This window comes from Hemitrygon akajei, chromosome 32 (genome assembly GCF_048418815.1).
Source record: "Hemitrygon akajei chromosome 32, sHemAka1.3, whole genome shotgun sequence".
NCBI lineage: Eukaryota > Metazoa > Chordata > Chondrichthyes > Myliobatiformes > Dasyatidae > Hemitrygon > Hemitrygon akajei.
The window spans coordinates 36,143,630-36,164,077 of NC_133155.1; the positions used below are offsets into that span (position 1 = coordinate 36,143,630).

At 43.3% G+C, this 20,448-nt stretch overlaps 1 protein-coding gene across 5 annotated transcripts in view; it reads left to right on the plus strand.

Moving 5' to 3' along the window:
* The window catches only part of trit1 (tRNA isopentenyltransferase 1), a 73,907-nt gene that overhangs the window by 45,373 nt on the left and 8,086 nt on the right, over positions 1 to 20,448 (plus strand). For 2 of the 5 annotated variants that reach the window (XM_073034411.1, XM_073034412.1), the window contains 2 exons: positions 3,678 to 3,795; positions 3,908 to 5,306. In XM_073034411.1, the coding sequence (XP_072890512.1) occupies positions 3,678 to 3,795; positions 3,908 to 4,011 (222 nt within the window). In that variant the 3' untranslated portion in view covers positions 4,012 to 5,306. Of the gene's footprint in view, positions 1 to 3,677; positions 3,796 to 3,907; positions 5,307 to 8,423; positions 8,586 to 13,229; positions 13,980 to 14,018; positions 14,074 to 20,448 lie in introns of those variants that run through there. The other 3 variants (XR_012096972.1, XR_012096970.1, XR_012096971.1) reach the window with 3 other exon arrangements.

Consider the following 20,448-nt stretch of genomic DNA (forward strand, 5'->3'; position numbering starts at 1 on the left):
TGGAAGTGATTCTGTAGGTTGTGGAGTCAGTGAGTGAATTTATCCAGACTGGTTCAGGATGCTTGTTACAGAACGTTGGTCTCTGTAACAGCAACGACGTTGTCATTTCATGTACTGATCCAGGCTCGAAGTTCACCCTCATTACTCATAATACTTCTAACATTGAAGTAAACGCTTTCCAGCTCATCAATCCAATCTTCCCCTTGTTGTCCTTCCTTTCCATCTTGCTTGTCACACCATCTCTCTTGCCCTTAATACTACCACCTGCTGCCCTGCTGTTTTGGTTCCAGTCTCCCTGCTAGTATTGTTCAAAGCCTCCCATGTACCACAAGCAAACCTCCCTGCGAGGATATTGGTTCCCATCCAGTTCAGATTCAAACATTCTTGTTTGTACACATCTTGTCTGCCCTGGAAGAGAGCTCAATGATCCATAAATCTGAAGCCCTCACTTCTGCACCAGCTCCTTCGCCGTATATTGAACTGCACCATGTATTGCACGTGAGTTTTGAAATATTCTATCTAAGTGTCTAAAATGCCTGCCTGTCATTGGCACCAATATGGACCATGACCTCTGGCTGCATATCCTCCCCTCTCAGAATGTCCTGTACCCACTGCAATATCCTTGACCTGGAATCAAGGAGGCAATGCACCAGCCTAGAGTCTCGATTGCAGCCACAGCAACACTTATCTGCACCCCTTACTATTGAATCCCCTGTTGGTCTGTCCTTCCCTCCTCTGCCTCAGAGCCAGGCATGGTGCTACTAACCAGGCGACTGCTGCCGCTGCCGCCGTCTGTAAGGTCATCCACCCCAAACAATAACCAAGAGGTATGTATACTTGTCAGTGAGGGGAATGGCCACGGGGGATCTTGCACTGTCTGCCTATTCCCCTTACTTCTCCTGATGGTCACTCTATCTGTAACCTGTACCCCATTAAATCCTCATTAATGAGCTCCTTCCTGAGTACATCTATCTACACTTCCAGTTCCTTGACCCGATTTGTCACAAGCTGCGGTTGGGTGCACCTCCTCCTGATGGAGTTATTAAGGAGACCATGAGATTCTGACTTCCCACATCTTCCCGCATTCCACTGCCCTCGCTGCCATTTTCTTTATGGTAAATCAAAAGTCACAAGTCAACACAAAAATTAAAATTTTAGCAGTTCTTACCTGTTACTCACATGTCCCTTCTTGATGAAGCCTCTTGAGTCAAAGCCTCAGCTTCCAATTTTTACACTGGCCACTGTCACAATGACCACTCCAAAATGGCCATTCCACTTTACCTTGCCTGTTATTGGCAGATTGCCATACACAGCCAATACGATTTTTAAAAGCTGCAGGCTCTTCCCCTCTGCTGTTCTGGCTGCTGTAAGGTTTTTTAGGCAGTGAAGTTTCAAGAGCTTTAACAGGTGACCAAAATCAAAGTATTAGAATATTCAAATTAACATTTATTATCATAGAATGTATAAATTATACAGTAGAGTACAGAAGAGTTTTTTACTCAATGGCAGAGCGATTGGTAAGTTAGAAGTAGCATTCATGGTAATTCATAAAATCTGGGGGTAACAAGGTAATATTTTTCTACAGTGCAACTTGGAATGAAAATCAATAGAAGCTGGGAATCTAAACTAAAAAGAGAAAATACTGGGAATACCAAGTAGGCCAGGCAGGAAATAGAAGGAGAAATTGTCAAAGCTTTAGTTTGAAACCCTTCATAAGAGCTGAAAAGGGAACATAAGAAGCTTTGGTGGGAGGGAGCAAGGGTTGAGAATGCCTTTGATAGATTAAAATGGGTGAAGGTTACCTGGTCTATGTGTGAGTGGGACTGGATAGAGAGCAAGAATATAGACAAAAGAATGAAGCAGTTAAAAAATGTAGAGCAGGAGGACATGCCCAGCAATTCAGTGTACGTTTGAGCTCCATTGCCAGAGAGAAAACAAAAGGAAGAACAAAATAAGCTGAACCCGTTTTATAGACAGATGTCTGATACAGACAGAAATCAAATTCCCCAAGGGCAGAGAATTCAGTTTTGAGTCCAGAAGGCTACAAAATGCCAAAGTGGAAGACACACTGTTGTGCCTCAGGCTTGAGTTAGGTTCACTGTCACAGTGTGAGAGAGCACAGACAGAAGGTCAGAGTGGCTGGGAATTAAAGTGACAGGCAACAGTAATATCAAGAGTTCAGAGGAGGTTCATGAGAATAATTCCAGGAATGGTAGGGTGATCATATGAGGAGTGTTTGATGATTCTGGGCCTGTAGTCGCAAGAGTTTAGAAGAATAAGGTGCTATGTAATTGAAACATATTGAATATTGGAAGGCCTGGTTAGGGTGGATGTGAAAAGGATGTTTCCTGTAGTGGGCAAGTCTAGAACCAGAGAGCACAGCCTCAGAATAGAGGGTCAACTATTCAGAACAGAGATGAGGAGGAGTTTCTTTAGCCAGAAGGTGGTGAGTCTGTGGAACTTGTTCCAAAAGGTGGCTGTGTAGGGTAGGACATTGGGTGTATTAAAGGTAGTTTAATAGGTTCTTGATTATTCAGCATGTGAAAGGTTAAGGGGAGAAAGCAGGGGAATGCGGTTGAGAGGGAGTTGGATCAGCCATGTTGAAATGGTAGAGCAGACTCGATGGGCCAAATGGCCTTATTCTGCTATTATAGCTTATGGTTTTACGGTCAGCTTTGCAGGCAGAACATAACTGTTGTGCAAAGTGATCACCCAATCTGCATTTGGTACAATCACTTGCATTCCTTCCAATCTAATGGGCTTCTTTGGTGTTGACAGTGTGGTCTCCTCAACCCTGGAGAAATCAAAGGCAGAGTAGTGATCACCTTGGTACAGTGCAAATAAGGAAACTTGCTCCCACATCGAGTGGTAGATGTGAAAAATATAAGCATTTTTAAGGGAATGAACATGAGAACAAAGGAATGGGAGTCAGAGTACTACAACGCAGAAATGGGCCATTAGTAAATATTGTAAATAGTGATATAATTTGATGAGGTGCAGCAGCAGGAAATACTATAAAGAGCAGTTGGCTCTATGGCCTGACTGGTAGTTCTTTATAATCAAAATCCCTGCTTTCTTTCTACCCCTGTGCTTGTCCTTGCCTCACATTTGCCGCCATTTCTATGAGCTTGGCTGCATAATTCATTCTCTTTCTTTATAACCATTTCTGGCTCCATTGCTTAAAGTTTAACATTGGCTGCTGCTATTTGTTGTTCCTGAGTGCTGTAAATTTACATTGAACTCTTCAGTAATTTGATACAACACTGTTTTCTAAGCCTGATGCAAATGATCCAGTGGTACTCTTCAGTGTGCACCGATGTCCTGCTCAAACAATCTTACAACTAGAATCATTAAGCTGGTCTTTTATGCTTTTGCTGTTTGTCACTCTGCTGGCTTTTCTAACTCGTTATGCTTGTGGTGTAATGAAATTAGGACACCTTGAAATGCAGACAGTAAATTCCTTAAATGAAGAAATGCTAAAGCCTCAGTAAAAATGGTGGCAGAGAAATTGAGCATGCTTTGCTCCAGAGGACTCTTCAAAATGTATTGATACCTCCAGTGAATGAAAGCCAATTATTTAACTTGGTGTGCTGATCCCAATCTCCTCTTTGTTACTGGTCAACTATTTTGTGTTGACACAATGAATGGTGTTTGACAGCTGCTCTCCATGACCACAGGGAGAGACGCCTGTAGCACTGCCGCTAACCATGGCTCAGGACCAGAATGATGGGAAGAGGAATCGTCGAGTCTGCGAATTGTGTGACAAAATCATCCTTGGTGATCAGGAATGGAAGGGTAAGAATTACCTAACATGCATGATGAAACTCAGTGAAGGAAGGTTGGGGAACCGAGGGTGAGGAACTAGCTGGGTAACACTGTTCAATGAACTCTGAATGCTTACTTGCAGCTCACCTGAAATCCAAGAATCATCAGTACCACTTGAAGAGGAAGAGGAGGGCAGAGGCACAATTAAACACACACACTTACTCTGACTCTGAAAACACTGCATAAGAAGTGTAGAGGTTGTTTCCAATCTGCAGTTGAATCGCAAGAACTTGTCCAGGGTGTGAATCAATCGGTGTGAAAGGTGTGGACAGTATCCAGCCTGAACCTCTTGCCTTTTAGAGACTGAATGCAGAATGACTCCGGTATCAAAGGATATACAGTGCGGTCATTCCTCCGTACTTATAATCAACACCAAATTTGGTGTTGATATTCTGGGTTGTAATTCCTGAAGCTTCCTGGTGGATCAAATTTTGGGTAAATATTGCACAAACTTCTTTTGAAAGTTGGAGTTAATTGATACTGGCTTGATATATTCCTGGAGATTTTCTAACATCTCCCATCTCCAGCCTTGCCATTCACTCGAAACACTTTCTCACCACTCTACTATTATTTTAACTTGCAACAGTGTTGAAGAAAAGTTAAAAGATGCATTTTATTCGAGGAGGTCCAGAAGGTGAATCATTCATTTTGAAGAGTGACTAACCATAACTTGAAACTAATCAGCAGTAACTGATCAAATATGATAGAAGGAACAGATATTTGGAATTGTGGTATGCTCAGGACTTCCTTCCACATGCCTGTACCGATGAACTGTGTGAATAATGGCCAGTCATTAATATGAAAAATAATGCACATTGACTAAAGCTGAGTTCTCTCAGGGGGGTGGTATGTGTTATCATTTTGTGTCTAACCTGAAAAGAAGATGAAGGTAACAAGGACTGATAATGGAAATACTGAATTACTCTGAGCAATGCATCGTCTATTGGATTCAAGTGGAGAGTGATGCCTGTAACAGGGAATAGATTGTCAGATTGCACGAACATCAACTGAATTCTATAAATGGGACCAAGCGTACAGTCCAAGTCGAGGAAATTATTTCTATGGAATATTTTTGTTCTAATGCTCCATTTCTGTTCTGCATGTGCTGAACTTTTAACATCTCTTTTTTAAAAAAAAGATCCCACTAAGTTTAAGAAATTCCCATTAATGAAGAGGGCTGTCAGGTACACCCAAACAGCTCCAGAATCACAAGGTTTTCATACAAAGTTTAAATTGCCTCCATCTTAATTAGTGTACCTTGGAACTCAAGTCACATTTCGTTCTGTAAATCTGTACGATACTTCCTCCAAAGTCATTGCATCTTTCCTCGGATGTGATGACTAATATATTCATGGTACTCTTTGTGTTGTCTTACCAAGGCTGTTATAATCTGTCTATAAATTCTAACCATTTGAATTGTAGTTACATTTTCTGCACTTGTTCTAAACATTATATATATTTACATAAAATGGATTTCTTTATATCAACTTGTTGGGTTTTATATTTTGAGAGCAGTTTGCCCCAACCTTTGTAAATCCGATCTCACATTCGGCTGTGTTTTCCCCCTTTTTTTTCAATCATGCTAATATCTTTAGATATCTACTTGTACAGTGCTTTGTAATCCAGCTCTATTTGTGGCATTGATCAATTTATTTTCAACATACTCCCCAATGCTACAGTATGGACCAATACTACAGAGGTGTAGAGTTCAGCAGTCCATCCAGTACTGGGGTAATCCTCAATACCACAATATAGTTCATCTCGTAATTTGTTGATTTTTCCCAGTAATAAGAAAAATTAAGAAAACAAGTACACAAAGTGAACCAAACAAAAATCAAGAATTAAAAACTCTTCTCGTGTTGTGCTGCGGACTGGAGTCAGTGCAGGGCAAATAAATTAGACAGGATGCACCCAGACCCAAAGATTCTGGACAGACTGACTTCTAGCAAGAAGTCTCCCCATTGGAAGTCAGAATGATTACCGGTAATATTTGTTTTGCAATTAATCTGACTGAATCCTAAATGTCTTAACGAGTACACGAACATTTTTTATATAGTATAGAGAGGAGCTACAGGGAGATGGTAAACCTGAGTTGAAGTCCACAGGTAGTTGGGTTACTGTCAGGTAAGGAAAGAGAATAGACAGTGCAGAGTGCTCCTGTGGACATTCCCTGAATAATAATTATACCGCTTTGGATACTGTTGGGTGAAGTACGATCTACCGGGGGAGAGCTGCAGCAGCCAGGTCTTCTAAAGTGCAAAAGTTCAAAGTAAATTTATTATCAAAGTTTATATATGTCACCTTTTACAACCCTGAGATTCATTTTCTTGTGGGTACACTCAATAAATCCATAATAGAATAATTACTATAATAGAAACAACGAAAGCCCGCACAAACTTGGGCATTCAATCAAAATACAAAAGACACAAACTGTGCAAATACAAAGAGACAGGTTTGTGAGGGGCCTTCATGATAGAAGCTGCTTTCCAGCAGCAATGCTTCATGCAGATGTGCTCAATGTTGGGAGAGCTTTCCCTGTGATCCACTGCTTTTCACAGAACTCTGGATTCGTTCTCCTGACCCAAACTCCAAAATGGGATGTTGTTCTTGTTATATTTTAGTGTTGATATTATGCACCTTGAAGTGAGTGAAGGTCAACTATCATGGAAGATAGGGTGCCTGAATGGATTTCAAGCCAGGTTAAGGCATCGAGATACGAGGCTACCTCTTCAAGCACAATGTTGGTGAATGTACAGTCACTGGAGAAGAAGATAGAAGAGGACCTAATGGCAAGATTGCCATATTGGAGGGAAATAAGGGATTGCTTCCTTCTGTTTCACTGAGCCATGGCTCACTCCGGAAATGCTGGACATGGCAATCGAGCCTGAGGGATTTTCAATCCACTGGATGGACCACCGACTGCTGATTTGAAGAAGGCTGTGAAGAAGGTGGATGACTGTGTTTCATGATAAACACTTCGTGATGCTTTGACATTGCAGTCTTCTTGCACTCCTGTTATCCTGACCTGGAGCAGCTAATGATTAAGTGCTGACCATTCTACTGACCAAGAGAATTCTCTTTTGTGATTGTGACCCCAGATTACATCCCACCAAAGGCAGATATTAAGCAAGCATTTGATATGTTGGGTGCCATTATTAGCAAACAAGAAGCATCTATTGGATCACAGCCTAGCCCAACGTCTTGCACATCTTTGCCGTGGACTTCAATCAGGCTAGTTTGGAGAAATCTCTTCCCAGTTATGATCAGCATGCCAGCTGGCACATCAGGGGTCCCAACAACTTGACCACTGCTACACTACCAGCAGGAATGCCAACTGTTCCATCACTTGACTGCCTTTCAGGAGTCTGAACATCTGGCTATTCTCCTCCTACTTGTGTATAGGCAGAGGCTAAAGACTAAAGCACCAGAGATAAGATCAACAAAGAGGTGGTTGCAGGAGGCAGAGGAGTAGCTACGGGATTGCTTCGAGTCATGTTCAAGGACTCATCAGAGATTCTGAATGACAGTTGTCATGGACTGAAGGAGGAATAGGAAATCTGGGTAGGTAAAGTAGTTTATGGGACTAAAATCTCAAAAAAGAAAATTGGACTTGTCAGTTCCAGTTGACCAGGGATGAAAGCAATTCCATTTTATTTTACATTCTGCTTTGGCACAGATGATACCTTACAATAAAAAGTAGTTCTGAACTTTTGATATCCCTTTGAGCAGTTATATTTCAGATAGACTTCAGCAAGTTGGAAAACAGGGTAGGCAAGTCTATAAGAAATTCTGCTGTTGATGAAACTGAAGCTTAAGGTTACGTTGATAACCACTCCCCAAATAGATAATATTACACATGAAGACAAGCCTTCAATAATTATGTATTCAATTTGTTGGTATTATCATCAATGAGCATTTCACAATTTTCACAATATTTTAGAAAATATGAGTAAGGGCCCCTAGTTCTAGTTGTCCTGACACAGCTACCACTGATCTTGGTGATTGCAAGCAGATCTTAGGGATCGTTACTACCTCCTCATGCACCGAGCCCTGTGGTCTCTCACCCCTGGAGTGTGGGGTGTCACACCACCCTGATCCTGATTGCTGTGGGCTCCACAATACAGCCTTAATACTTCCCAAATCGAATTTGATGATCCCCGTATTCGTAATCCTGCAATCTCAATATTAACTAGTGCTTTAGCCCAGATACATGCTATCAAATTAGTTGTCACTTTTACTGATCAACATGCTACTGAAACTACAGATGAGTGATGCAGCTTGTTTCACTGGTTTCCTTTAAAGACCCATACCAAGCCCTGCTCCAGCTGAAACACTAGTTAAGCCATTCACATTGGTTACAAATTTGACTCTACAGCAGTAAGTGCCGTTTCCAGGTGGATCAGTGGTGTTCACGTGCACCACTGGGTAGGCCTCCAAGATCAATGTTGCTTGAGTATTGGAGAGGATATATTGGTCCAGGATACACTTCACTCATGGAGTGATTATTTCCACCATCAGCTTCCTGACCACATACTTTTGTCCAGATAAATTAGTGTTGGACCAGCTATATTCTAATTTGTGCCTCTCTGCTTGATAAGGTGCCTAAGGCCCCACAGCATTCTCCCATCTATAATCTGCAGCGTCCAGCCGAGGCAGAGGAATTTCGCAAGCAAGTTAGCGTCATGTTGAACCAAAACAGTGAACGTGGCTTTCGGCAGCGAGTTGTTGGTCACAGTCCCCATCTGCAAAAAGCCAACCAGGTAGGTTCTGAGGCAGGGTCTCCAACTGTGAACTCAGACTGTGGCACCAAGGCTGATAGCAGTGACTATGATGTTCTGCTAATGATGGGAGAGTGCTGGGACTGGACCACAGGAAGAGCCAGCAGTCTGGGAATTAATGAGGCAGTTTGGGCCGAAACTCCTGACTAGCCGACTAACTCTGGCATTTTGTTTTCACTGACAGTATTCGGAGAACTCAGTTCCAGTCTGGTGGGGAGAATTATTCAATTGGGAAGAGTGGAAGCAAGCTGTTCAATGTTTTGTGGTCATGGTCATATATAACATAGATGCCATTGGGTGAGGCTATACTATCCCAGTGGAGGTTATCTGCTGATTCACAATAGCATTTGAGGCAGGTGGTTGGGAATATTCACACAAACCTGTTCTCAAGTGTTGTTACAATCGTCACAGACCTGGGGTAATGAAACAGTCACGCCGGGCACAATTCCAATCAAAGGCTGAAGTTTGTTCCTTCAGGAGTGAAGGGCTCATCAGATGTTGATAAGGCCCTACAGTCACGGCTTTTTCCTCTGTATTGGTTCCCTTCCTGTTTACCCTGTATGCCTCAGACTTTCGATATAACACTGAGTCATGTCACCTGCAGAAATTCTTTGATGACTCAGTATAAAGGGAGGCCGAGAGGATGAATACAGGGCCCTGGTGGAGGATTTTGTCAAATGGTGCAAATTGCATCATTTGCAGCTCAGCATCAGTAAGACAAAGGAGGTGGTGATGGACTTTAGGAAGACTAAGCCTGCATTGCTCCCTGTTACTATTAATGATGAGGACCTACAAGTACCTGGGGGTGCACCTGGGTGACAGACTTGAGTGGAGCACCAACACAGAGGCTGTGTACAAGAAGGGTCAGAGTTGCCTCTACTTCCTCAGGAGACTGAGGTGCTTTGGAGTATGCAAGCCTCTCCACATGTTCTACTAGCTGTTGTTTACAATACAATTTTCTATGTGGCGGTGTGCTGGGGTAATGGGATCAACATGGGTGTTAAATCCTCTCAGTCCTGCTGAAGAGTCTCGACCTGAAACGTCGACTGTACTCTTTTCCACAGATGCTGTCTGGCCTGCTGAGTTCCTCCAGCATTTTGAATATCTCGATGTACTTCTCTCACTAGGAAGCTGTGGAGCATTTGTTCAATGTCTGCCATCACTGCAACAGACTCTGTTCTGAAGTGCATGAGGACCCGAGCAGGCTGTTAGTGAAGTCTGGACCCTGCGAGAACACATATGCCTTTGAACTGCATGCTTCTATCAAAGACAATTCATATTTGTGCAGGTTTCTGAGGGTGGTGAACACTGAAGTTTGGCAAATCCCAGTTTTCTTTGTTGGGATCTGGTGGAGGAGGTAGCGCAGTATGATTGTTCCTGAGGAGCCTTTCCATGAACTCCACGTAATGATTTTTCATTTCTGGTTCCCTTTTCAACATGTGACTGAGGGACATAAGTCTGCTTTCTGTTTTTTGATAGGGGTTGTGGAGAGTGAAAAGGAAGGAGAGCTATTCAAAGGGAACTACAGAGGCATGAGAGAGGAGCTAACCAAGTTGATTGGAATGGGATACTTGCAGGGCTGATGGCAGAATGGAGTTTTTGGGAGTAATTCAGAAAGCACAGGATAGATACATACCAAAGATGAATGTATTCTAAAGGGAGGATGAGACAACTACGGCTGATAAGAGAAATCAAAGACAGCATAAAAGCAAGAGAGGGCATAAAATATAATAGAAATTATTGGGAAGTTAGAAGATTGGAAAGCTTTTAAAAACCAGCAAAATGCAACTAAAAAAGTAATAAGGATAGGAAATTGAGAAGAGGAAAAGAGTGGGAATAAAGGGGACCTTTTCTGCTTGGCTGCTGATGATGTTCCACAGGGATTGGTGTTGGGACCATTTATTTTGATGTCAGTGATGGTTTTGTGGCCGTATTTGCGGAAAATACAAAGATAGGTAGAGGAGCAGATAGTGTGGAGGAAGCAGGGGGTCTGCAGAAGGACAAAAACAGGTTACAGCAATTGGCAAAGAAATAACAGATAGACTATAATATAGAGAAATGTATGGGCATAAACTCTGTTAGGAAAAATAAAGACAAAGACTATTTTTTAAGCAGAGAGCCAATTCAGAAATTGGAGGCAGAAAGGGACGGGAGTTCTTGTGCAGGATTCCCTGAGGTTAACTTGCAGGGTGAGTCAGTGGTAAGGAAGGCAAATGCAATGTTAGCATTCATTTCAAGGGGACGAGAATATAAAAGCAAGGATGTAATGCTGAATCTTTCTAAGGAAATGGTCAGAGTGAGTGGAGTATTGTGAGTAGTTTTCAGCCCCTTATCTAGGAAAGTTAGTGCTGGCGTTAGGGAGAGTCCAGAAGAGTTTCACGAGAATGATCCTAGGGATTAAATGATTAATGTATGAGGAGTGTCTGATGGCTCTGAGCCTGTACTCACTGGAGTTTAGAAGAGTGAGGGAGCTTCTTATTGAAACTTATTGAATATTGAAAGGCCTAACTAGAGTGGATGTGGAGAGAGTGTTTCCTAATGGAGGGAAGTCTAGGATCAGAGGGCACAGCCTGAGTAGAAGGATATCCCTTTAGAATGAGATAGGAGGGATTTCCTTAGCCAGAATCAGTGGAATTCACTGCCACAGATACCTGTGGAGGTTGATAGGTTCTTGATTAGTCAGAGCATCAAAGGTTATGGGGAGAAGGCAGGAGAATGTGGATGAGAGGGATAATAAATCAGCCACGGTGGAATAGCAGTGCAGACTCAATTGTACAAATGGCCTAATTCTCCTCCTATGTCTTACGGTCCAATGTAAAGTCTTACATTTTAGCAGTGACAGTGGGAAGTGAGAAACTGAAGAGAACAGGAATAAGGAGATTCAGGAGCAGAGGGATCTGGAGGCAAGTTTCCATTCAGCAGATGCGTTGAGAAAGTGGTTGAATAGCAAATGATATCCTGGGCCTTGTAATGAGTGGATCAGCAGAGAACACACACAAAATGCTGGTGGAACACAGCAGCCCAGGCAGCATCTATCTCCCTATAGATGCTGCCTGGCCTGCTGTGTTCCACCAGCATTTTGTGTGTGTTGTTTGAATTACCAGCATCTGCAGATTTCCTCGGATTAGCAGAGAGCAGCTTGCAATAAGTCACCACACTCCAGCTCCATCTTTCACAGAGTCCTGGTGTAGACAGAAATCTGTGAGGGCCCTTTATTCAATACAGGACCTGCCACCACACCGTCTGTGTGCAGTTCCGTCTACAATGTGGACGTAAAGGCTTGAGAGAGAGTGCGAAAGAGGTAAAGGGAATCTAGTAACTTGGTAACAAAGGGACGAGGGTTTGAGGAGAGAGGACTGGTGCGAGGAATAAGCTTGAGGTGGATGTGGAGAGGGTAAGTGTCTGGAGAGGTGTGGTTCAGGTCAGGGTGGGTACCAAGCTGCTTGAGGAAGTGGGAATGTTGGGATGGGTGGGGAAAGGACTGAGGGGAATGGTTGGAGAAGGCTGTTTTGGGGGATGATGGGGAAGTTGTGTGGGAACAGGAGGAGAGAAGGGTAGTGGGGTTAGGGGGAGGTAATGGGGGTGCCATTGACACCACTGGAACCCTCTTCTTCATGTCCCTCCAGCAAGGTATCCCAGGGGAACCAGGATATTAAGGTGCTCCCGGTAACCCGGGTGAGCCTGGAGCTCAGGGCTGGGCCGGACTGATTGGGTACCGGGGCTCCAATGGAGTGCAAGGAATTCCAGGAGCAACTGGGCAACAGGAACTCCCTGGGCAAAGCAAACCCCTGTCAAATGAAGGGGTGGAACTGGGCAGGGAAATGGGCACAGAAACCCGCACAGCCCACAGCTCCCTTGTGTCTGACCTCCTCCACCGTCTCCTGAGGGACAGGATGCTGAGGGTGCTGTTGCTGCAAAGAACTCCCATGTCTCTTAATTCACACACAGCCCTGGTAACTTCGGATGGTTCGCAGTGGTTTACTTTCTGCCCGTTCTCCTCTGTACTGTAAACCCACAGCGGTGTTAACTGACAGTCAATGAGCCACAGGGAATTGAAACGGGATGAACCCAGGCCATATCCGGATGGGAAGTATTTGATGGGATCATGCAGTGGAATCCTTACACTCCACCTGCTGAAGTCCAGGCCACAGTGTTAACAGGAGTGACCACAGGCTGTTCAAATTGTGTAAGAGCTGAGACAAAGCCCCACTCTCCCCTTTGGATCATCCACTTGTTTATCCCCACATTACTGCTGAGCTGTGAAAATGGCTGGTCTACTTTATGCATCAACTCTGTAACTTTGAGAGGAAGTTTTTTACACTGTGTCCAAAGTTCCTGAATTGTTGTAAGTAGCTGCATGGACACCGTCTGCCAGACGGTGGCAGTGCTGAGCAGTTACTAGTGTCTCATTCCCGAGCTCAAACTGAAACAAACCCTTCAGGATTTAAAGCAGAAACCGCCGGGCATTTTCAGTGAGTCATGTGCCAAAAATAGCTCTCAAATAAAATACTCCCATAAAATTGATGGGAATCATCAGTAGAAAGAAAAATGGTGTTAACGTTTCAGTGTGATTATTTGTTCTGATGTCATTGATCCGAAACATCATGTCTGATTTTTCCACCACAGATGCTGCCTGACCTGCGAATTATTTACAGCTTTTTCTATTTAACTTCAGATTTGCTCATCTGCAGTTACCACATCTCCATGACAGCAGTACCACTGCTGAATACCCCACCAGCACCAGCTATGGGTGAGAGGTCAGTGTCAATAGACCAGGGGCTCAGGTTAGGAATAATGCCATGAGTGACTCAGTCCCCAATGCCCCAGACTCTTCCTATTGTCTACAAGGCACAAGTCAAGAGTGTGATGGAAATCTCTCCTCTTGGATGAGGGTAACTCCAAGACTCTCAGCCGTGTCTGGGACAAAGGTATTCATTCAGAGTGTTCAGTCTCTTTGCTGCTGCAGTGTGGACCCACCAGGCACGTGGCCACCTGGCTTCATTGCCAGCATCCCCAAACCTGCTACCCTCTGCCATCAAGGATATGAAAACAGCAACTTCTGATCTCTCCCACATCACTCACCATCTCCATTGCTGACCCGTCATCATTGGCCGGTTTGATTCCTCTGTGGCCCTGCAGGAGAACATTACCAGCAGGCCTGAAGAGATTCATGGAGGAAGATCACCCCTCCTCCAGGGCAATTAGGGATGGGCAGTTGTTGCTGGCCCTGATGATGACATCCACATCCCTCAGAATAAAAATGTTAAAAAGTATGTCATAATTATATGTCACAGGGAGCAGTTGTTGGTGGGTTCATTTTCGACACTGACTGTAAGGGTGAGGTGAATTATAATCTGTGTGACCTCTCCGGACTGGGCAAGACTCCATCGTGACTGCTTCCATTTACTTTGACAGGGGCGAGATGCAGGAGATCAGCATATCGTTGAGGTGTGCCTGAAAATGATGCAAGGTCAGTACATTACTGAGCAGTGCCGTGTACAAGCACTGGGTCTCACTGAGGATTAGGTTGTGTGTCATGAAGTAACTGTCCTGGTAACACTGAGCATCAAACAGTCCACTGTATAAGATAGCAATTAGGAACAACCTAGGTGTAATAGTAAAGCAGAACCATGCCACACTGATCTCAATGGGCTGAGAACAGAACAAATAGACGATAGGTGCAAGAGTAGGCCATTCGGCCCTTCGAGCCAGCACCGCCATTCAATGTGATCATGGCTGATCACAATCAGTACCCCGTTCCTGCCTTCTCCCCATATCCCTTGACTCCACTATCTTTAAGAGCTCTATCTAACTCTTTCTTGAAAGCACCCAGGGAATTGGCCTCCACTGCCTTCTGAGGCAGAGCATTCCACAGATCCACAACTCTCTGGGTGAAAAAGATTTTCCTGAACTGCGTTCTAAATGGCCTACCCCTTATTCTTAAACTGTGGCCTCTGGTTCTGGACTCCCCCAACATCGGGAACATGTTCCCTGCCTCCAGCGTGTCCAATCCCTTAATAATCTTATATGTTTCAGTCAGATCTTCTCATCCTTCTAAATTCCAGTGTATACAAGCCCAGTCACTCCAATCTTTCAACATATGACAGTCCCACCATCCCAGGAATCAACCTCGTGAACCTACGCTGCACTCCCTCAATAGCAAGAATGTCCTTTCTCAAATTTGGAGACCAAAATTGAACACAATACTCCAGGTGTGGTCTCACCAGGGCCCTGTACAACTGTAGAAGGACTTCTTTGCTCCTATACTCAACTCCCCTTGTTATGAAGGCCAACATGCCATTAGCTTTCTTCATTTCTTCACTGTCTGCTGTACCTGCATGCTTACATTTCAGTGACTGATGTACCTTTTCCTAACTTGACACCATTCAGATAGTAATCTGCCTTCCTGTTCTTGCCACCAAAGTGGATAACCTCACATTTATACACATTAAACTGCATCTGCCATGTATCTGCCCACTCACCCAACCTGTCCAAGTCACCCTGCATTCTCCTAACATCCTCCTCATATTTCACACTGCCACCCACCTTTGTGTCATCTGCAAATTTGCTAATGTTACTTTTAATCCCGTCATCTAAATCATTAATGTATATTGTAAACAGCTGCTGTCCCAGCACAGCCTTGCGGTACCCCACTAGTCACAGCCTGCCATTCTGAAAAGGACCCGTTAATCCCTACTCTTTGTTTCCTGTCTGCCAACCAATTTTCTATCCATGTCAGTACCCTACCCCCAATACCATGTGCCCTAATTTTGCCCACTAATCTCCTAATTGGGACTTTATCAAAAGCTTTCTGGAAGTCCAGGTACACTACATCCACTGGCTCTCCCTTGTCCATTTTCATAGTTACATCCTCAAAAAACTCCAGAAGATTAGTCAAGCATGATTTCCCCTTCGTAAATCCATGCTGACTCGGACCGATCCTGTTACTGATCCACTAACTGTGCCGCTATTTCATCTTTTATAATTGACTCCAGCATCTTCCCCACCACTGATGTCAGGCTAACTGGTCCATAATTCCCTGTTTTCTCTCCCTCCTTTCTTAAAAAGTGGGATAACATTAGCTATCCTCCAGTCCTCAGGAACTGATCCTGAATCTATAGAACATTGGAAAATGATTACCAATTCGTCCACGATTTCTAGAGACACCTCCTTAAGTACCCTGGGTTGCAGACCATCAGGCCCTGGGGATTTATCAGCCTTCAGTCCCATCAGTCTACCAACACCATTTTCTGCCTAATGTGGACACCAACATAAGAGAATCTGCAGATGCTGGAAATCCAGAGGAACACACACAAAATTTCTCTGTTTCTCTGGGGTGAGGAGTGACCAATCAGCAAGAGGCAGTGCATAAGAAAGCTACCTTTCAGTGAGGTCTGCGTTCAAGATTTAAAAAGCAGAGCTTTGTGCATTTCTCTGAGTTGGACAGTCCACGTCTAAAAAGAGCTAGCTTTCAATGAGAACAGTGACTGGGATTTGAAAGGCAGAGCTTCACACCGGGAGCAACCAATCAGCAAGAGGGATTCGTTAGAAAGGGGCAATAAAAGTGCCTTGCGTGCAAGTGGAGCGACCATTCTTGGAGCTGCCATTGTTTTGAGTGTGCCGGTGTTTAGAGTGGATGTGGCTCATCAGGCTGAGGCGAGATCAGGTTTGGGTGAGATAAATTGTCCTGTAAGTTACTCTCTCTCAGATCATTCCTCATCTGTTCAGGCGTAGTAGTTTAGTGAGAACGGCTTGTTCTGTACTGTGTGTGGGATGTGGGAAGTCTGGGAGGCCTCCAGTCTCACAGATAAACACATCTGCACCAGGTACACTGAAAGGAAGTATTAAGGAACTGGAGCTGCAGCTCGATGGCCTTTAACTCATAATGGAGAATGGAGAAGTGATAGAAAGGAGCTACAAGGAGGTAGTCACGCTTAGGTTGTAGAACACAGGTAACTGGGTGTCTGTCAGAAGAAGGGGGAGGGGATGTACCAGTGCAGAGTACACTTGTGGTTGTTCCCCTCAATAATAAGTACACAACTTTAGATACTATTGTGGGGGTTGACCTACTGGAGGGTCTCTTGACACTGAGTCTGGTGCTGTGGCTCAAAAGAGCAGAGAGGTGAAGAGAACTGCAGTGTTGATAGTCAGTGGAACAGAGACACCCGGATGGTATGTTGCCTCCCTGGTGCCAGGATCAGGGATGTCGCAGATCAGGTCCATGGCATTCTCAAGGGTGAAGGTGAGCAGCCAGAATTCTTGGTGCATATTGGCACCAAAAACATAAGTAGACAAGGTGAAGAAGTCCTGAATGGAGATTTTAGGGAGCTAGGTAGGAAGTTGAGAAGCAGGACCTCCAGCGTAGTAATTTCTGGATTGCTGCCTGTACACGTGCCATTGAGGGTAAGAATTGGATGGATTGTTAGGTGAATACATGGCTGAGGAACTGGGGCACAAGGCAGGGATTCAGATTTAGGGACCACTGGGATCTCTTCTGGGGAAGGCATGACCTGTACAAAAGGACAGGTTACACCTGAACCTGAGGGGGTCCAATATCCTTGTGGGTAGATTGGCTAGAGTTGTTTGGGTGGGTTTAAACTAATTTAGCAGGGGGAGGAACCCAGAGTGATAGTGCTGAAGATGAGGTAGCTGGTTGACAAACATAGGCACAATGTAGTGAGACTCCTAGCAAAGAGAGGCTGATGACAGGACATAGTTGCAGTCAGCAGGATGAGTTGCAATGTAAAAGACAGACAGATTTGATAAGGGTTAATAGCAGATAGAAGGCATTATTTGAATGTGTATAGTATATAAAACAAGGTAGATAAACTTGTAGCACAGTTACAGATTGGCAGATATGATGTAGGCATCACTGAATCATGGCTGAAAGAAGATTATAGTTGGGAACTTAATGTCCAAGGATAGAAATGGTATCAAAAGGACAAGCAGGAAGGCAGAGAGGGTGGCGTTGCTCTGTTGTTAAAAAATTTGTCAGAAATGAGCCACGCTCCCGAATAATGGCTTCAAGACAAATTCAAGGAAACAAAGTTTATTAACAGTTCTGCAGAGCTGGGTGCCTTCAGAGAAGGGAACCCTGAACCTTACAGGGCAGCAGGTTTTATCCTTCTTCCTTACCCCTCCCCTCCCTGACTCGGGACGTACACAGTGTTTTCCCATTCCATATTTGGAGTTGTTTTTTTATACATTTCTGTAAAACAATAGTCCATATCTCAGGACTTCAATGATTCCACAAACAGTTAATCTTGTCAGGGCTTCTGCATTCATAATTAAATCACATTTGTTTTCTGACTTTAACCCAGACATAATTAAATCACATTTGTCCTCTGACTTTAACCCAGACATAATTAAATCACATTTGTCCTCTGACTTTAACCCAGACCTCTTTCAGAAACGCACATCTTAATTTTGAATCTTACAAAATTTATATCAAATCATTAAAAAGGTGACATAGTATCATTGTGAATAGACCAAAGGAACTGCAAGGGTAAAAATTCCCTAATGGGGGTTATATACAATGCTTCAAACAGTAGTAAGGATGTGGTCCACAACTTAACGAGAGATAGAAAATGCATGCCAAAAGGGCAATGTTACAACAGTCATGGGGGATTTCAATATGCAGGTAGATTGGGAAAATCGGGTTGGTGCTGGATTCCAAGAGGGGGAATTTCTAGTGTGCCTACCAAATGTTTTTTCTGAGCACTTGTGGTTGAGCCTACTAGGGGATCAGCTATTCTGGATTCAGTGTTGTGCAATGAACCAGAATTGATTAGAGAGCTTAAGGTTAAAAAAAAAGCCCTTAGGGGCAAGTGATCATAATATGATTGAATTCACCCTGAAATTTGAGAAGGAGAAGCTAAGGTCAGACGTATCAGTATTACAGTGGAGTGAAGAGAATTAAGAGATGTGAGAGTGGAGTTGCCCAGAATTTATTGGGAAAAGGACACTGGCAGGGATGATGGCAGAGCAGCAATGGCTGGAATTTCTGGAAGGAATTTGGAAGGCACAGGATATACAGTGTCTATAAAAAGTATTTTTATGATTTTGTAAGTATTTGGAAGTTTTCATCTTTTATTATTTTACAACATTGAATCATAGTGGATTTAATTTGACTTTTTTGACACCGATCTGCAGAAAAAAATCTTTTGTGTCGAAGTGAAAACAGATATCTACAAAGTGATCTAACTTACAAATATAAATATAAAATAATTGATTGCATAAATATTCACCCCCTTTGTCAGTATTTAGTAGATGCACCTTTGGCAGCAATAACAGCCTCGAGTCTCTATCAGCTTTGAACATCTGGACACTGCAATTTTTTCCCATTCTTTACAAAACTGCTCAAGCCCTATCAGATTGCATGGGGTTTGTGAGTGAACAGCACTTTTCCAGTCCAACCACAAATTCTCAATTGGATTGGGGTCTGGACTCTGACTTGGCCACTCCAGGGCATTAACTTTGTTGTTCTTAAACCATTCTGTGTAACTTTGGCTTTACGCTGGGGCTTTCTGGAAAACAAATCTTCTCCTGAGTTGCATTTCTCTTACAGACTGCATCAGGTTTTCCTCCAGGATTTTCCTGTATTTTGCTGCATTAATTTTACTCTCTACCTTCACAAGCCTTCCAGGTCCTGCTGCAGTGAAGCATCCCCACAGCATGATGCAGCCACCACCGTGCTTCATGGTAGGGATGCTGTGTTTTTGATGATGTGCAGTGTTCGGTTTATGCCAAACATAGTGTTTAGTCTGGTGGCCAGAAAGCTCAATTTTGGTTTCTTCAGACCATAGAATCTTCTTCCAGCTGACTTCAGAGTCCCACATGCTTTCTGGCAAGCTCTAGCCAAGATTTCATGTGAATTTTTTTTCAACAGTGGCTTTCTCCTTTCCACTTTCCCATAAAGGTGCGACTGGTGAAGCACCCAGGCAACAGTTGTATGTGGGGTCACTCCCACCTCAGCTACTGAAGCTTGTAACTCCTCCAGAGTTGTCATAGGTCACTTCCACCCTTCTTGCATGGTCATTCCATTTTTGAGGACAGCCTGTTCTAGGCAGATTTACAGCTGTACCATATTCTTTCTGATGATTAACTTAATTGTTTTCCAAGGGATATTTAGTGACTTGGAAATGTTCTTGTATTCATCTCCTGACTTGTGCTTTTCAATAATCTTTTCATAGAGTGGCTTGGAGTGTTCTTTTGTCTTCATAGTGTAGTTTTTGCCAGGATGTTGTCTCACCAGTTGCTGGACCTTCCAAATATAGGTGTTTCTTACTGCAGTCAATTGAAACATCCTGACTGCACACAGTGCTCTCCATTTAATTAATTATGTGACTTCTAAAACCAATTGTTGCATCAGTGATGATCATATTAAAAGGGAGTGATACTCACACAATCAATTATTTTGTGTTTTATATTGGTAATTAATTTAGATCAATTTGTAGAGATCTGTTTTCACTCTGACATAAAAGAGTCTTTTTCTGTTGATCATGTCAAAAAAGCCAAATTAAATCCACTGTGATTCAATGTTCTAAAACAATAAAACATGAAAACATCCAAGGGGGTACTTTTTTATAGACACTGTATACATCCCAATGAGGAAGGAGTATTCTAAAGGAAAGATGACACAACCGTGATTAACAGGGGAAGTCAAAGCCAACATAAAAGCCAAAGAGAGGACAGATAATAAAGCAAAACTTAGTGGGAAGTTAGAGAATTGTGAAGCCTTTAAATACCAACAGAAGATTACTAAGAAAGTAATTAAGAAGGTAAAGATGGAATACAAAAATAAGCTAGCCAGTCATATTAAAGAGCATACCAAAAGTTTCTTCAG